Source organism: Bubalus kerabau, chromosome 16 (assembly GCF_029407905.1).
Source record: "Bubalus kerabau isolate K-KA32 ecotype Philippines breed swamp buffalo chromosome 16, PCC_UOA_SB_1v2, whole genome shotgun sequence".
In the NCBI taxonomy this organism is placed as follows: Eukaryota; Metazoa; Chordata; class Mammalia; order Artiodactyla; family Bovidae; genus Bubalus; species Bubalus kerabau.
The window spans coordinates 43,798,881-43,813,814 of NC_073639.1; the positions used below are offsets into that span (position 1 = coordinate 43,798,881).

General features: G+C 37.7%; 1 protein-coding gene across 22 annotated transcripts in view; it reads right to left on the reverse strand.

Moving 5' to 3' along the window:
* Positions 1–14,934, reverse strand: part of RAPGEF2 (Rap guanine nucleotide exchange factor 2) — a 275,356-nt gene that overhangs the window by 18,947 nt on the left and 241,475 nt on the right. For all 22 annotated transcript variants that reach the window (XM_055550911.1, XM_055550903.1, XM_055550904.1 and 19 more), the window contains 9 exons: positions 13,192–13,344; positions 12,762–12,926; positions 10,519–10,626; positions 10,227–10,430; positions 10,018–10,126; positions 9,289–9,535; positions 3,620–3,777; positions 2,760–3,000; positions 449–832 (listed from right to left, as the gene is read on the reverse strand). In XM_055550911.1, coding sequence (XP_055406886.1) covers positions 449–832; positions 2,760–3,000; positions 3,620–3,777; positions 9,289–9,535; positions 10,018–10,126; positions 10,227–10,430; positions 10,519–10,626; positions 12,762–12,926; positions 13,192–13,344 — 1,769 coding nt within the window. The remainder of the gene's footprint in view (positions 1–448; positions 833–2,759; positions 3,001–3,619; positions 3,778–9,288; positions 9,536–10,017; positions 10,127–10,226; positions 10,431–10,518; positions 10,627–12,761; positions 12,927–13,191; positions 13,345–14,934) is intronic.

Below are 14,934 nucleotides of genomic sequence, written 5' to 3' on the forward strand. Positions count from 1 at the left end.
CAGGCAGATTCTTTACCATTTGAGCCATCAGGGAAGCCCATTTTACATATAATAGTGTATATATTTTAAACCAAACTCCTAAATCATCCTTCTCTCTCTCTCTCCCATTTGCTAACCATAAGTTTATTTCGTATGTCTATGGGTCTACTTGTTTTGTAAATAAGTTCATTTACACATAGATATATATATTTAGGTTCCACATATAAATGATACCATATGATATTTGTCTTACTCTGTCTGACTTTACTTAGTATAATAATCTCTAGGACCATCCATTATAAGACTTTAAATAAAGGGTTACAATTAGGATTCAGAGAAAAAGAATTATTCCATATGACACAATTCAAAAACTACTACACTCCTACAAATTGTATGGCTTTCCTGGATTGATATAATATTTTTTAACCTGTAAAGTGAATCAACTCTTACGATGAACATGCTCTCTCACCTGATGATCGCAAACATGGAGTTAAAATTCTTGCACTCCCTACAGTGCAGAGCTATCTTGATGAAATGCTTAATGATCTTCATCCTCTTCAGCTGGTTTGTCTCCCGCAGAATCTCGGATGCTACCCAAAACGTCTCCTGGTTAATGACTTCCTCGAACGTCTTCAGGTTGGCACAGCTGGTTTTTGATTTGAGCTTGAATAAGTCATCGATGTACTCAGTGGGCTCGATGTTGCGGAAAAGCTCGAAGTTGCGCATGGAGAGCTGTGTGGCCACCTCCACGGTGCTGAGCTGCAGCAGTGAGATCTGGCTCTCTCGCAGCAGCTCCTGTGCATCCTCATCCGAGCAAAGGGTTTCCGTCTCCATGTTGTTTTTCAAGTAATACCTGTGAGAGACACAGAATCCAAAGCCTGAGCAGCAATCTCAAAACATTCCTGGAAGAATGCTGCTGTCTACAGAACAGCAATGAGAACGTGCTGCTGAATGATGCAGGGACTCTGCTTGGCAGATGGAGGAGGCAGTGGCTCCTCAGACGCCAGACCACAGAACCCCATCCAGAAGCCACTGATAGAAGCAAACACATCACATGGAACTGCATTTGTATCACCTGCAATCCATTTTCTACTACTCTTCCTTCGTTCTAGATGATTATTATTATTATTTTTTTGCTAATAAGGACAGAAAATAGCTGAACTTAGATAATCGGTTTAAATAAGGAAATGGGATCCAAGGAAGGAAGCGAGAATCCAACACAGCGTGACCACTCTGTTCCCTGGAGATTCTTTGTGACTACTGGTTCACCTACTTATTCAAATACCCAAGAAACCTGTAAGCCATTTGCCTCTATTTGATGCTATGAGGAGAACGATCCTAAGATGGACTTTGACTTTCGAATATCTGATTTTCACAAAAACCCTACACATACGTGGGGTGTGTGTTTTTCCTGCTTGTCAGATGAAGAAACAGAGGCTCAGAAAGATGAACACCAGCTGTAGAGAGAGAACTCAGGGTCAGTGCGCCTTTCTCTTTGTCAGCAACTTGTCCAAAGAGAATGCAAATGTTTACTCTGTTCATTTTTTTTTTTTTTAACTGATTTTATAGAAAGATGCTTTTTTTTTTTTAACTGATTTTATAGAAAGATGCTTTCTTAAGCCAGACTCCATAAAGGAAGAAACAGAATGAGAATTGTGGTCCTGTCAAACTGGCCTTCTGCATATTTCGCCAAAGCTGATGTGACAGAAGACACAGACCTCGGGGCTTGACAGTCATAGATGGTCTCAGCTTTGATTACTCACGAAGCCCGTGATGTGAATCCATTTATAATTTTGCTGAGCAATGACTGTGAATCAGGACTCTGCACCTCAGTGGAGATGTGGAGAACCCCATCATGATCACAGACAGATCAATGATATTTAAATGATAACAAGAAAAACGGACACTACCTACCAGAGTTGGGGCTGGCAATAAAGTGAAAGTGAAGAAGAGCAAGAAAGTTATAGCTGACAGAAAAAAAACAGAAGTTCGGAATGAATTAAATCAGGTTTAGATGTTTAACACAAAAGGCAAGATACAATGAAACACTCCATATGATGAGAAAAAAAGAAAAAAATGTGATTTATGAAAACACTCATTTTTCAGAAAGTGCAAAATCTAGTCATTATATGAAAGCCAAGACATAACTACTTTTCCAACTTTCCCTAATTTGTGATTTGAGAATATCAATGGAAACACCATTTAAGAGACTGACAAAACCATCTGAGAGGCTGACAAAATCCCATACAATGTTTTCCTGCAAATACAAGGCAGCAGAAGACCAAGCCCTGAAGCAACTAAGCTTTGGTTCCAGTGTTAAGGATATTTCATTAGTGTCATGAACAATAATAGGCAGCTTTAGCCAACCACACTGTCATAGATATCTCCACCTAAACAAATGAAGCTCCTAGAAAAGTCAGGTAGGCAGAAGCAAATGGCAGAAGAAGGTGGAAGGTGTGTTGTGAATGTACATCTCCCAGGAGACGGCTGTGCCTTTCTGCCAGCCCCGTGTCCTGATGGGAGCACGAGCACTGGTGAGCAGCAAGGAACGGTCAGGTCACAGCACCCTTGTTTTGCACAAGTTCCTAAGAGATCCTTGTGAGGGTCAACCATCTACTGTGTGCATTCCCTTTGATATGGCAATGCTCAGTGAATGAGGGAAATCTTTTTAATCTTCAGGGATACTTATTTTAAAAACCCTTCGAAAGTGTTCACCGGCCGTTGGTGTGGGGTTTGGGGAGGTGGGGGTAGAGAAATCCAACAGGATGAATAACGTCTACCTTCCGCTCAACTGTATTCTGTCAGCAAGTTTGGAAAGCTGATCTGGAAGCCTTCTTTGCTTGATCACTCCCTCTGGTGTGACAGAGACTTCACAGAGCGAGTACTGATCTGGGGTGGCGGTCACGGCAAACTCCCGGATGGCCTGAACGACCACTTCCTTCGCCGTAGTGTCCTTACTGATCATGATGTATCGGCTTTGCTGGTCAGCCTTGAAAACCCTTAGCACTTGATCTGGCAAATCTGGTGGAAAGAAGAGTCATATGTCAGTAGAAAGGATTTCAGTACATGGTAATAAAATTAAACAAAGCAATGTGAAAAAAATTCTCAGAAAAGACAATGCTAAACTTCCATCTCTCCCTTACATCAGCAATTCTTCTTCAAAGATTGATTCAGTCAACATACAGGCACACTGAATGAACACATTTGCCCTAGGATAACCAAATGATCCACAGACAAACAGATCAGATCACAATAGCAGCAGTTAAAGTTGTCAGGTTGGCAGCAGAAAGGAAAAAATTTAAATCTAAAGTTCATCTTTATTATATTGAAAAATCCAGGAAGCTGATCTAAAATATGCCTCTTACTTTTTATTTAATATGACCTGATAATATCTGCATGGTACCATATTAACTTCATTTTATGAAAGGGAACATCTGAGAGATCCATTTGCTTGTGGGCATACTAAATTAGTCTGAGTAATAATAAAAAAAAAACAGTTCCAACTGTTTGAAATTTAAATTTATCATGACTGTTAGCATCTGACAGAGTCCATGCCAAAGCAAGAGAGATACATATAGCATTACCATTAGATTAGGGGGGAAAAAAGAGAAAAAAACAAAACTATATGAGTGGTGCTCACCAGGAGTAGCACTGAAGTCTAAAATTCGATGGTGTGACTGCAGTAAGTCAGGATTACTGGACGATAAGGTTCCGCTGACAGGCAGCGCAGTTGGGATGTGCTTAGTCTGCCTTAATCCTACTATGCTGTCATCTTGAGACTGACCAATCCCGATATCACTGAACCAGGAAAAAAGGTACAAAATAAATGATCAGCAAGTTAAAAAGTTATAACTCACCAATAGATAGTGCACACAGATAAGAAATAAACCGTATTTCAGAATACTACCAGTTAATGTACAAATATTAATAAATTTGATTGTAAATTACAAAAGCTGCTACTGCTTGTGTATCCAACTCAAGTGCATGTTTCTCTAAAACCTGTCTTTTTAACTAGATGAATCATAACGAGTATTAGTAGTTTCTGAGTTACAGACATATATTTAAGAAAAGATAAGTCCGAGTTAGTCATGGAAATAGAGTTAAGAAAAAGCACATTTTAAGAGAGGCATTTAGTCACTCAAATGATGACTTCTGCCTCAGAATGATAAGTTGTTTTATAATCTTATCTTTAAGAACTGAAGAAATTGAGTAAAATGAATGGAGGAAAAAAAGTCCAAACTGTCCCAATTTCATCCTCCAGTGTTTCAGAGAGATAAATGAGATCACAATAGAGTCAAATGTAAAGAAAGCCTGACACAGACATTATTTCTTAATTATATGGAGCATAAAAAAGTAGTGGTGCATGGTGACATTTCTTGGCACCAGAGAAGAGGCAGTGGAAATCCAATGACTCACTTTTACTTTTAACTCTCTACTTAAAATTTCTAGTTCTAGATTTAAGCTCCAAGAGTACTGCTTACTATTGATGGCTACAAATTCACTTCCATTTATAAAAGCCTGGGCATAACTCTTGAAACATGATTTAATAATACATAAAAACTATTTCTAGATTTGAAGGGCCAACTATTTCCAAAACAAAACATCAGAATAAAGCAGTAAGCACAAACACAAAATTAATAGAACACAAGCAAATGGTTATAGTTCTGACCAATTTCTATAAGTACCTTGAAATGAAGAGAAAGAAGATTATACTAAGGTTGAGACATAAATCAAGGTGTCATAAAATTAAGATGCAGCATCATTAAGTTTTTAGACATGACAGCTTGATCATAATACTTACTATCTGCCATTTTTAATGGCTGTGCAAAAAAAAAAAAAAAAAAAAAAACAAACAAAAAAAAACCTAGCAGCATTCTTCCTTTTTATTTGGGAGAGAAATGGAAATTACAAAGGCAAATAAGTAAGGACAAGACTTGGGATGATGTTAGTATAAATCCTTCAAAACTCATATGTGAACATGGTCCAGAGATCCCACTCCTGGGCATATATCTGGAGAAAACACCAATCTGAAAAGACATATGCACTCCATTTACAGTTACATTGCAGCACTATTTACAATGGCCAGGACATGGTAACAACCTAAGTGCCCATGAACGGAAGAACGGATAAAGAAGATACGGTATACACACACAATGGCATATTTCTTAGCTATAAAAAAGGAAGAAATAATGCCATTTGTAGCAATATAGGTGGACCCAGAGATGAGCATACTAAGGGAAGGAAGTCTGACAGAGAATGACAAATCTATTATATTGCTTATGTGTGGAATATTTAAAAAAAAATTATACAAATGAACTTATTTACAAATCAGAAATAGACTCATAGATATAGAAAACATATGGTTACCAAAGGAGAAAGGGGAGGCAGAGGAATAAATTAGGAGTTTGGAATTAACATATGCACACTACTATGTAAAAAACAGATAACAAGGACCCTCTGTATATAGCACAAGAAACTACACTCAATCTCTTATAATAATAATGGAAAAGAATCTAAAAAAGAATGAATACACAAACATATATACTTATAAAAGTGAATCACTTTGCAGTACACCTGAAACTAAGAAATATTATAAATCAACTAGATTTCAATAAAAATTTAAAAAATTCTTAGCTATATTCATAACAAAACTATATTTCTATTTAAGTGCATAGAGGCATGTATATATAGACAAAAAGGATTAATGTCCATTAAAACATTCACATTATTAGTGGAATTTTATCTTTCAACCTTATAAAGCAGCCTTTACTGCCCAAAATATGAAATGTCATACAGGACTCGAGACAACTGCTGTGGACTCAGGCCAAAGACAGAGTCAACTGGGCTCCTGCTGGCGCAGATGCTATCAGTACTGGTCAGACACTCTGGGCATCCCCAAAAGGTGGCCTTCTTCAGACCCGTTTCCCAGCAACATGTCACACCCAACATGGTGATCTAACACTCTACTCTCACGCGTGTCTCTGCCATCCACAGACACAAGAGTACTCCTGGATTGAAACTGTGTTAAAGTACAGATCAAGCTCAGAAAGGTCCACCTCTGAGCGCAGCCTCTTCCTGCTGGACCTCTCGAACTCTGTCATTGTTACTGAGATTTTTTTTGACCTTGGTTAACTTTGTATGTAGTCTGTTGGCTATTCTCTCTTTCTTTTGGGTTTAGCAGTCTTTCTCCACTTACTCAACAACTGGACCTGAGCTCTACTGTCCTCTACTGTCCTACCCTCTCTACTCACATCCCTCTACTAGGGCTGTCCTTGCCAGGTGGCCACCGTCTGGCACCTTAGCTTCTGTGATACTGATAATGTTTGAAAGAGAGAGAAAAACAAACAAACAAACAATATATCTAGAATATTTATCTACTTGACTACTTTGATAAGCTTTGTTAGAAAAAAAAAAATCTTTGTAAACATATGCTGATTATTAGGAAAGATTTGCAATTTTCAGGCAAGAATACTGGAGTGGGGTGCCATTTTCTACTCCAGGGGATCTTCCCGACCCAGGGATGGAACCTGCATATCTTGCATCTCCAGCACTGGCAGTCAGAATCTTTACAACTAGCACCTGGGAAGCCCCAAGTAATGACTACTATTAAATCAAGTCTATGCTGCTGCTGCTGCTAAGTCACTTCAATCGTGTCCAACTCTGTGCGACCCCATAGACAGCGGCCCACCAGGCTCCCCCATCCCTGGGATTCTCCAGGCAAGAACACTGGAGTGGGTTGCCATTTCCTTCCCCAATGCATGAAAGTGAAAAGTGAAAGTGAAGTCGCTTAGTCGTGTCTGACTCTTAGTGACCCCATGCACTGCAGCCTACCAGGCTCCTCCATCCATGGGATTTTCCAGGCAAGAGTACTGGAGTGGGGTGTCATTGCCTTCTCCAAATCAAGTCTATATATCAACATAAAAGATCCTACAGTCTACTGAGCCTTCTTTTAAATATAATTATTCTTCTCAATTATATTACATATATAGATGATTTCAAATATTTTTCATATAAAATGTTTATTTTTTTTTGAGTTACAACTGCTTTACAATGTTGTGCTAGTTTCTGTTGTACAACAAAGTGAATCAGCCATATGTATACATATATCCCCTCCCTCTAGGACTTCCCTCTCACCACCCGTCACCCCGCCCTCCCCCATCCCACCTATCTAGTTCATCAAAGAGCAGAGAGATCCAAATTTAAACTACAATGAAGTATTGTAAACTCACACCAGTCAGAATGGCCATTATCAAAAAACCTCAAACTATAAATGTTGGGGAAGATGTGGAGATAAGGGATCCTCTTGCACTATTGGTAGGAATGTTAACTGATAAAGCCACTAAGGAGGTTCCTTATAAAACTAAAAATGGAGCTACCATATGACCCAGCAATCCCACTACTGAGCATATACCCTGAGAAAACCATGATTCAAAAAGACACATGTGCAGCCTCAATGTTCACTATAGCAGTATTTACAATAGCCAGGACATGTCCACTGACAGATGAATGGATAAAGATGTGGTCCATAATGAAATGTTTAAATGAGTCATATATGCTCTTCAATGTAAATTATTTAAGATGTCTCCTCGGTGCTTCCAAATCAACGATCTATTTATCATCCTTTTTTCTTTTCCCTTTTCTAGATTTTGAGTATCTTTCCAAATACACATAATAATGTTATACATCCAAATACACATAGTAATGTTATGCACAGTATTCTTATCCTGTGTCCTTTGCCAACACCCTGTACTAGGGATGGATTTCATCTCAGCTCTTACATGTCGCATTTCTATTAATACTCACCAGGGTCATGCTGACTTGTGTTAGATTGTTTTAAAGGTTCATATTTAACTCATGATCAGATATAACTCTGTTTTTAGTTATTGTGCTGCTAATAATTCTACATTTAAGTAATTTTCTTATCCACTTAAAAATGTGTTTTTCATTATGAAGGGTGACTTAAAAAATCAATTCCTATTTTCTGTAATGCCAGCAGGCCTAATCCACTGTCTCTTAGAAACTTACTTGGTACAAACACACTCTCAAGTCTATAAATACTGCCATTGTACACACTGCTGATCCTTAGGACTCTGCTGTAGCAGTCTTTTCTAGCTAATATGAAAGAATCAATCATTATAGTTTAATAGGGACACAAGTTTGATATTCAATCCACTAACAGCATATTCTAGAACATAGCTCTAAAATCTTTGTATGAAATTTTTATCAGAAGTGGAATTAGAAAAGACTCGATAAAGTCTGAATGGTTATATGTATTGCTCCTTTGTAAGACCTATTAGATCATGAAAGAAAGAAAAACAATAACCCTTATGTTTTCAACTTATCTCATATTACTGTAGTTAGAGGAATATATAATAAATAAATTTTGGGCACCCATGTAATTTAATATTTTAAAAAATTTTGACTGATGGCAATTGGGATTTATGGGGCTTCCCAGGTGGTTCAGTGGTAAAGAATCCACCTGCCAAGCAGGAGATGTGGGTTGGATGCTTGGGTTGGGAAGATTGCCCCAAAGGAAATGGCAAGCCCATTCCAGTCTTCTTGCCTGGGAAATCTTATGGACAGAGGAGCCTGGTGGGCTCAGAGAACTGGACACAACTTAGTAATTAAACCACCACCACAAACTGAAGTTTATAAAACATCCACAGACCTAGAAGAAGCTAAAGTGAAAAAAAAAGTGAGCAAACAAGCAAAGTTTTAAAAGCGTGACGCTTGCAACTCTGTCTGGTATGAGCTGTTGGCATAAACGAACAGCCAAGAAGAGATTCAAGAATACACCTGACATGCTGACTGCAGAGCACAGCAGGAGGAAAAAAGGAGTTCTGTGCTTGGTTGGTGATGTCTTGTCAACAGTTAAGTAACTGAAAACAGGAGACAGAAGCAAAAAGAGAAAGGCAAGGGTAGATAGTAGCAGCTGGGAGCCGCAAAAACTCAGTTGGCAAAAGCAGATGCTGATGGTGGAAAACACACCTAGAAACAAAGATACAAGAGCAGAAACAACCCCATCATGCCAGGGGGGAGACAGGAGTAAAGTCACATTCTTGCTTTTTAAAAGTCCAAATGAGGAATAAAATAATTCAAACAAAGAAATGCTAACTATCTCTAAGAAGATTGGAGTAGGCAAGCAAGTGGCAAAAATGGGGTAAAAACAATTGTCCAGTTACCTCTAAGATAGCTCTGCCATGAAAGCTAAAACAATTTTTACACTCCTGAGTAAACATCACATCATTACCTTCGCTTATTATTTTAATACAATAATAGAATGCAGAGAAAATTTATACAGACACTCACTTATATGGTTTCTGTGGCAAGATACTGATCCGAGTCTTGTCGAGTATCTTTTTGAGCTTGTTCCTTCCCCCAACAGTGTTGGCTTTGCTTTTCTTATTTACTTTTTCAAGTCCTATCACTTGCTCTACATCTACTGCGAGATCTGGAATGGAGTAGCGACTGGCCTTTTTGATGTCTCCAATTTTAGGGAGGTGAGGGGCACCATTTCTCTTCTCTTCTGATAATCTTGTTAGAAGTTCTTTAAATACTAAAGAGGAAACAAACACCAAAAAACATCCATTACTGGAAATCTGAATAATTCAAAGACAACTGTAGAACTTGGAAACAGATACTAAGTATAGACTGCCGTGATCAAAACTGTAATCCTGTAGAAAAACACTCCTACAAGGAATGAATGACACCAAGAATCTGTTTTGTATGTTTTCTGCCACGTCTACTCAGAATAAGTTACAGGTATTTATTGACAGATTTTTATTCTTTACAATAAAATATTTATCAATAAAAATATCAATAAAATTAAATGTTATGGTCCTCAAGTAAGTAGGCTTTTATTTAAATCTAATTATATGCTTATATAATTAATTCTGTATCTATGCATTTTACTATAAATTTTTAATTCTTATGATGCTTGAATTATAAGCAATGACTTTTTATGATTAAGACATAAATGTTTAAATAAAAGACCAAAAGGAGAAAAATGAGACTATGCAAAAAATGCAAAATACTTACCAAATAAATTGGTTTTCACAGTGATAGATAAATGTGTGTTATTTCTAAGAATTTCCATGGCTTTTGATAGCTGAATATTTTCAAAGTTTTGACCATTTACTTCTAGTATCTAAAAATGAAGTTATAAAATTAATTTCAGTTTCCCAATTGACTGAAGGAAAAGAAGACACCAGTGTTCACCATTACGTTTGCAACTAGAAATGCCATACCTGATCCCCTCGTTTCAAGCCCGCTTCTGTTGCTTTGCTAGCTGAATCTACACTGTCAACAAAGATTCCAAATCCTTTCTCTGAGCCTCCAAGTAAGATAAAAGGCAAAGGAGCTTCTCGGGCTGGTTTCGTTAGCGTCATCAGTCTTCTTTTTGCTTTAGCTGCACATGCAATATTTAACAGCCTTAGATGTCCACCCATTTTCTACAAGAGTTCAAAAAGAGTGGTTTCAAGGATGGGCTGAATAAAATGAACTGAAAGCTGTGATTAAAAAAAAAATCACAAATATTACCTCTCTTTCCAGATTATTTTCAAATTCTTCTAGAAATCGAGTCATTGCAGGATCTCCTTCAAAGTCATTGAAGTGATTATTCACCCACAATAATACTACCCGCGTAACCTGAAAAATCAATTAATTTTTAATAGGTTTTCTTCTTTCTAGTGCTAAAGATTTGTGGTTAAGGTCATTGCAAAAAAAAGATATCCAACAAACAATTTACGTAACAACAATGAACACGAAAAACAATAACAAAACCTTTAGATTTTATTGATGAGGATACCTTTCTGAAAATATATATTAATACTTTAAATTTGGACTTTATATTGAAGGATGGTAATTAATATATATCTGGCTTGCTCTCAAAATATATTTAAAACAGGTCACAACAAAAACTAAAGGGAAAAAAAGAATCAAAATAAATTAATACACAAGAAGATAGAAACTTTAACATCTACAATTCTGCACGAAAAATGAGTTGCCTTTCCTTACTCTGCTCACATGTTTTCACTGAGCCCTACACCTTTATACATCACAATACACACACTCAGCTATGGAATATTTGCTTTATACCAGCAGGAGCTATGCAACCTTCATTAGACTATAAGTTCCATGAAGACAACCTTATCTGTTATGTTCTAAGGGCATCCTTAACATTTATAACAACACCTGGCTCAGAGTAAACTCTCAATAAAATTTTACCAAATGAAAGGAGTATAACTGCAACTTTAAATTAAAAAGCACTTGTTTTACTTTATGTGAGTTTAACTTTCTCAATCTTGAATAATAAGATCAAAGAAATTTTCCATAGCATTGTTTTCAAGCATTAACTAACCTCTTAAAGCAGGAAAATGAAATATGCTATTCTAGCAGGAAAGAAACAGATGTGACAGTATGCATTTAATCTTTAAACTACAGTTAAAATGCTGTTTACAGTTAAATACAGTGGGGCAATTTATAGTATATAATCTGAGAAAACACTCAGGAGTCAAGTTGATATTTATATTAATTTTTTGTCATTTATTATCACTATTGACCATTTTTCAAGTTGAAGAAACCAAGATTATTGTCTCTCCTGAACCTATATCCTTAATACCTGACCTTTTCATAAAATTAAAATTTTGTAGCTGAGAAGCCACCTTAAACGTCTACTAGCCGTATTCCAGGTTAGAAAAACGAGATTTGTGAATCATGAATTGAATACTCCAACTACTGCCACCAATACCTTTAAGATGCAGTAAGAGATTGCTGTGAGCCAGACAGTACCAAGTTATTCGTCTTCACAACAACCCCAAAATGACACAGATTACTATTTTACAAATAAAGAGATGAGTGACAGGAGAAAAATGGCAGAGGAAATACTCAAAGCAAGTTTTACAGCAGAGGACCTTAGCTGAGGTCTTCTACGCCTGTGACTCTCAGATGATGACAGGAAGAGCATCACTGTCCCATGACTGCTCTCAGGCCAAGGAGTAGTCAGCAGCAGGGCCAGCTCTGGAGCTGGAAGCCTTTTGCTGTTTGTCCCCAGTTCTGGGTTTCCCACCCTGCCTCCCCCATGTTGGGCCTCACAGAAACAAGGCCATCATATGGAAGGAGAAAGGAGTACAGGCTAGTTCATTCTCAAACCTCACAAGACTAGGAACTTCATCACCCTCTCTGGCCTTGAAAAAGAGCCTGACTCAAGAGCTGGTGAAGAGGATCAGTTCAGAATTACAAGACAGGGCCCTACCCACCCACAGTGGTTGAGAGGAGATGCTGTTTTGGGGCAACTGAAAACCAATAACTTCTATGTGGTGTACACTGGCCAGCTACTGAACCAGAGGATGCACATTCCCAAGGAACCCAGGTGTTTGGGGGTTGTGTTTTAATAGAATTTTCAACAGAACTAGAGTCTAAACATTTGTTGAGGGGAAAGGAATTGAGATAGCAGAGGAGGAGGATATGAAGCTCACTTCCTCCCAAAAATACATCAAAAATACATCAACATATGGAATGATTCTCACGGAAAATCTACTGAAACATTTGTTGTCCAATGTATTGGCTTTTGTGTTAAAAAAGAAAATTCTAGGGCTGAACTTAGAATCTATAACAAGAATTAGTATTTGTAACATCCCTTTTCTTTTGCTTAAAAAGTACATTCTCTTAACCCACCAACATAATTTGAACATAACTGGTGTAATAATTGTATATATTAAAGTTCTTTAACTTTATATCTGAATGTTTCACATTTGAAAGGAAACTAGAACGTATCTTCCAACCTTATCCCTGAGGCTCGGGTCATTAAACCACTCCAACAACTTTTTGCCCACTTCCATCGGGCTACAGAGAAAAGTCCTATAGGTCAACAGGAAGTCTTCTATGAACGTTGGATCCACCACTGAATGTTCTTCCACCAAATGCATCGTTAACCTTTCTGAGGTGCCCTGTAACAAATCAAACGTGTCATAAGCATCCTGCATGCGTGGCATCTACATGTACCTTGATTTCAAACCTTCAATGTAAGATCAACTGGGTAGGAAGATACACAATAATGAATAAGACTCCTATTCATCACAGAAATTCAAAGATTCTTTACAACTGATACATTTAAGAGAAGTTACACTGAAAAATGAGGAGGGAGCACCCTAAATCATCACAAGCGATACTACCAAAACCCTCCTCCCTCGGGATGTGGCGTGTTTGTCTCACCTTGATGACAATGTGCCCCTTTCTTGTTCCAGTCCGATCAAGCTCTCGGTGTTCCTTCACCATGACGATCTCTCCTTCCTCTTCAACTTTTTGCATGTTCTTTTCTACTTGGTTGAGGATACGGCAGTAATCTTGCTGGGCTATGCAGACAAACTAGAATAAAATATAAGTCACATGTTAATGATAAAGTGCTTGCAAGAGACCTAGCTGTGCTAATGATTCAGTGTTTTAAATATTTAAGACTGACATTTTTCCATGTCTTTCCCATACTTTCTAAATGAGCTTGGTAATGAACCTTCATCAGACTTCTCTGCTTTTTAATGTATTTCTTCCTTGGTCAAGAAAAGTTTCATTTTTAGAATAATTATATGTAATTTATATTAAAAATCCTAACAATTAAAAATAATCAGAAGGTAAAATTAGAATATTCCTTTCTCATGTCTCTTTTATGATGATTAGAAAACACTGGGGAAGGAGAGTGGACTCTTAGGATAGATACCTAATTAAAAAAAAAAAAAAAAAGATAGGATATATGTGTGTGTGTGTATATATACATATATATATCTAGATATATGATTTACTTTGCTGTGCACCTGAAACTAACACAGCATTGTAAATTAACTATACACCAATAAAAATTAGAAAAAAAAAGTGCATATCCTTACAACTGTGGTCAGTCAGTCAGCTCAGTCACTCAGTTGTGTCCGACTCTTTGCAACCCCATGGACTACAGCATGCCTGGCCTCCCTGTCCATCAACAACTCCTGGAGTTTACTCAAACTCATGTCCGTTGAGTCGGTGATGCCATCCAATCATCTCATCCTCTGTTATCCCCTTCTCCTTCTGCCCTCAATCTTTCCCAGCATCAGGGTCTTTTCAAATGAGTCAGCTCTTCGCATCAGGTGGCCAAAGTATTGGAGTTTCAGCTTCAGCATCAGTCCTTCCAATGAATATTCAAGATTGATTTCCTTTAGGATGGAATGGTTGGATCTCCTTGCTGTCCAAGGGACTCGCAAGAATCTTCTCCAACACCACAGTTCAAAAGCATCAATTCTTCAGCACTCAGCTTTCTTTATAATTCAACTCTCACACCCATACATGACTACCGGAAAACCCATAGCCTTAACTAGATGGACCTTTGTTGGCAAAGTAATGTCTCTGCTTTTTAATATGCTATCTAGGTTGGTGGGCAGAGCAGCAAAAAATCTTTGGAGAGCGTCTATAGGTGGTTGTTTAATTATCTGTTAGGCTCATGGTCCTAACAGAACAGAAGAATATGGAAAGAATTCAGAATAGAAGGATGCAATGATTGATTTTAATCCAGTCCATCAGGACAGCTGCTGGGTGCCATTTCTGGTTTAAGAATTGTAATGTGCCACCTGAATCCAGGGGACTAAGCTAAGGAGCCACCACTTTTTTTAGGCTGTGACTTTTTGTTTTACTATCAGTGGGCAGGTAAAAAACTGGGACTCTCTGGTGCTTAAGAAATCCTACCCTGCTAATCAAATCATCACAGAATTGTTTTTAAGAAGAAATTCTCTTAACTGCCCCCATCCTTCCTCACTGTGGCTTCTAGGGCCAGGTTAACTGATTCAGACATGAGCTTTACTACCTCTCATTGTGGAATCCTGAGAAAAGAACCTGTGGGTCTTATTTTGCATCTGAAAAGGGGAAATAATCCTAATAGCACCAGCCTCAAAGGGTTGTTGTGGAGGTTTAATGAAATAATCCAGGTAAAGCTCC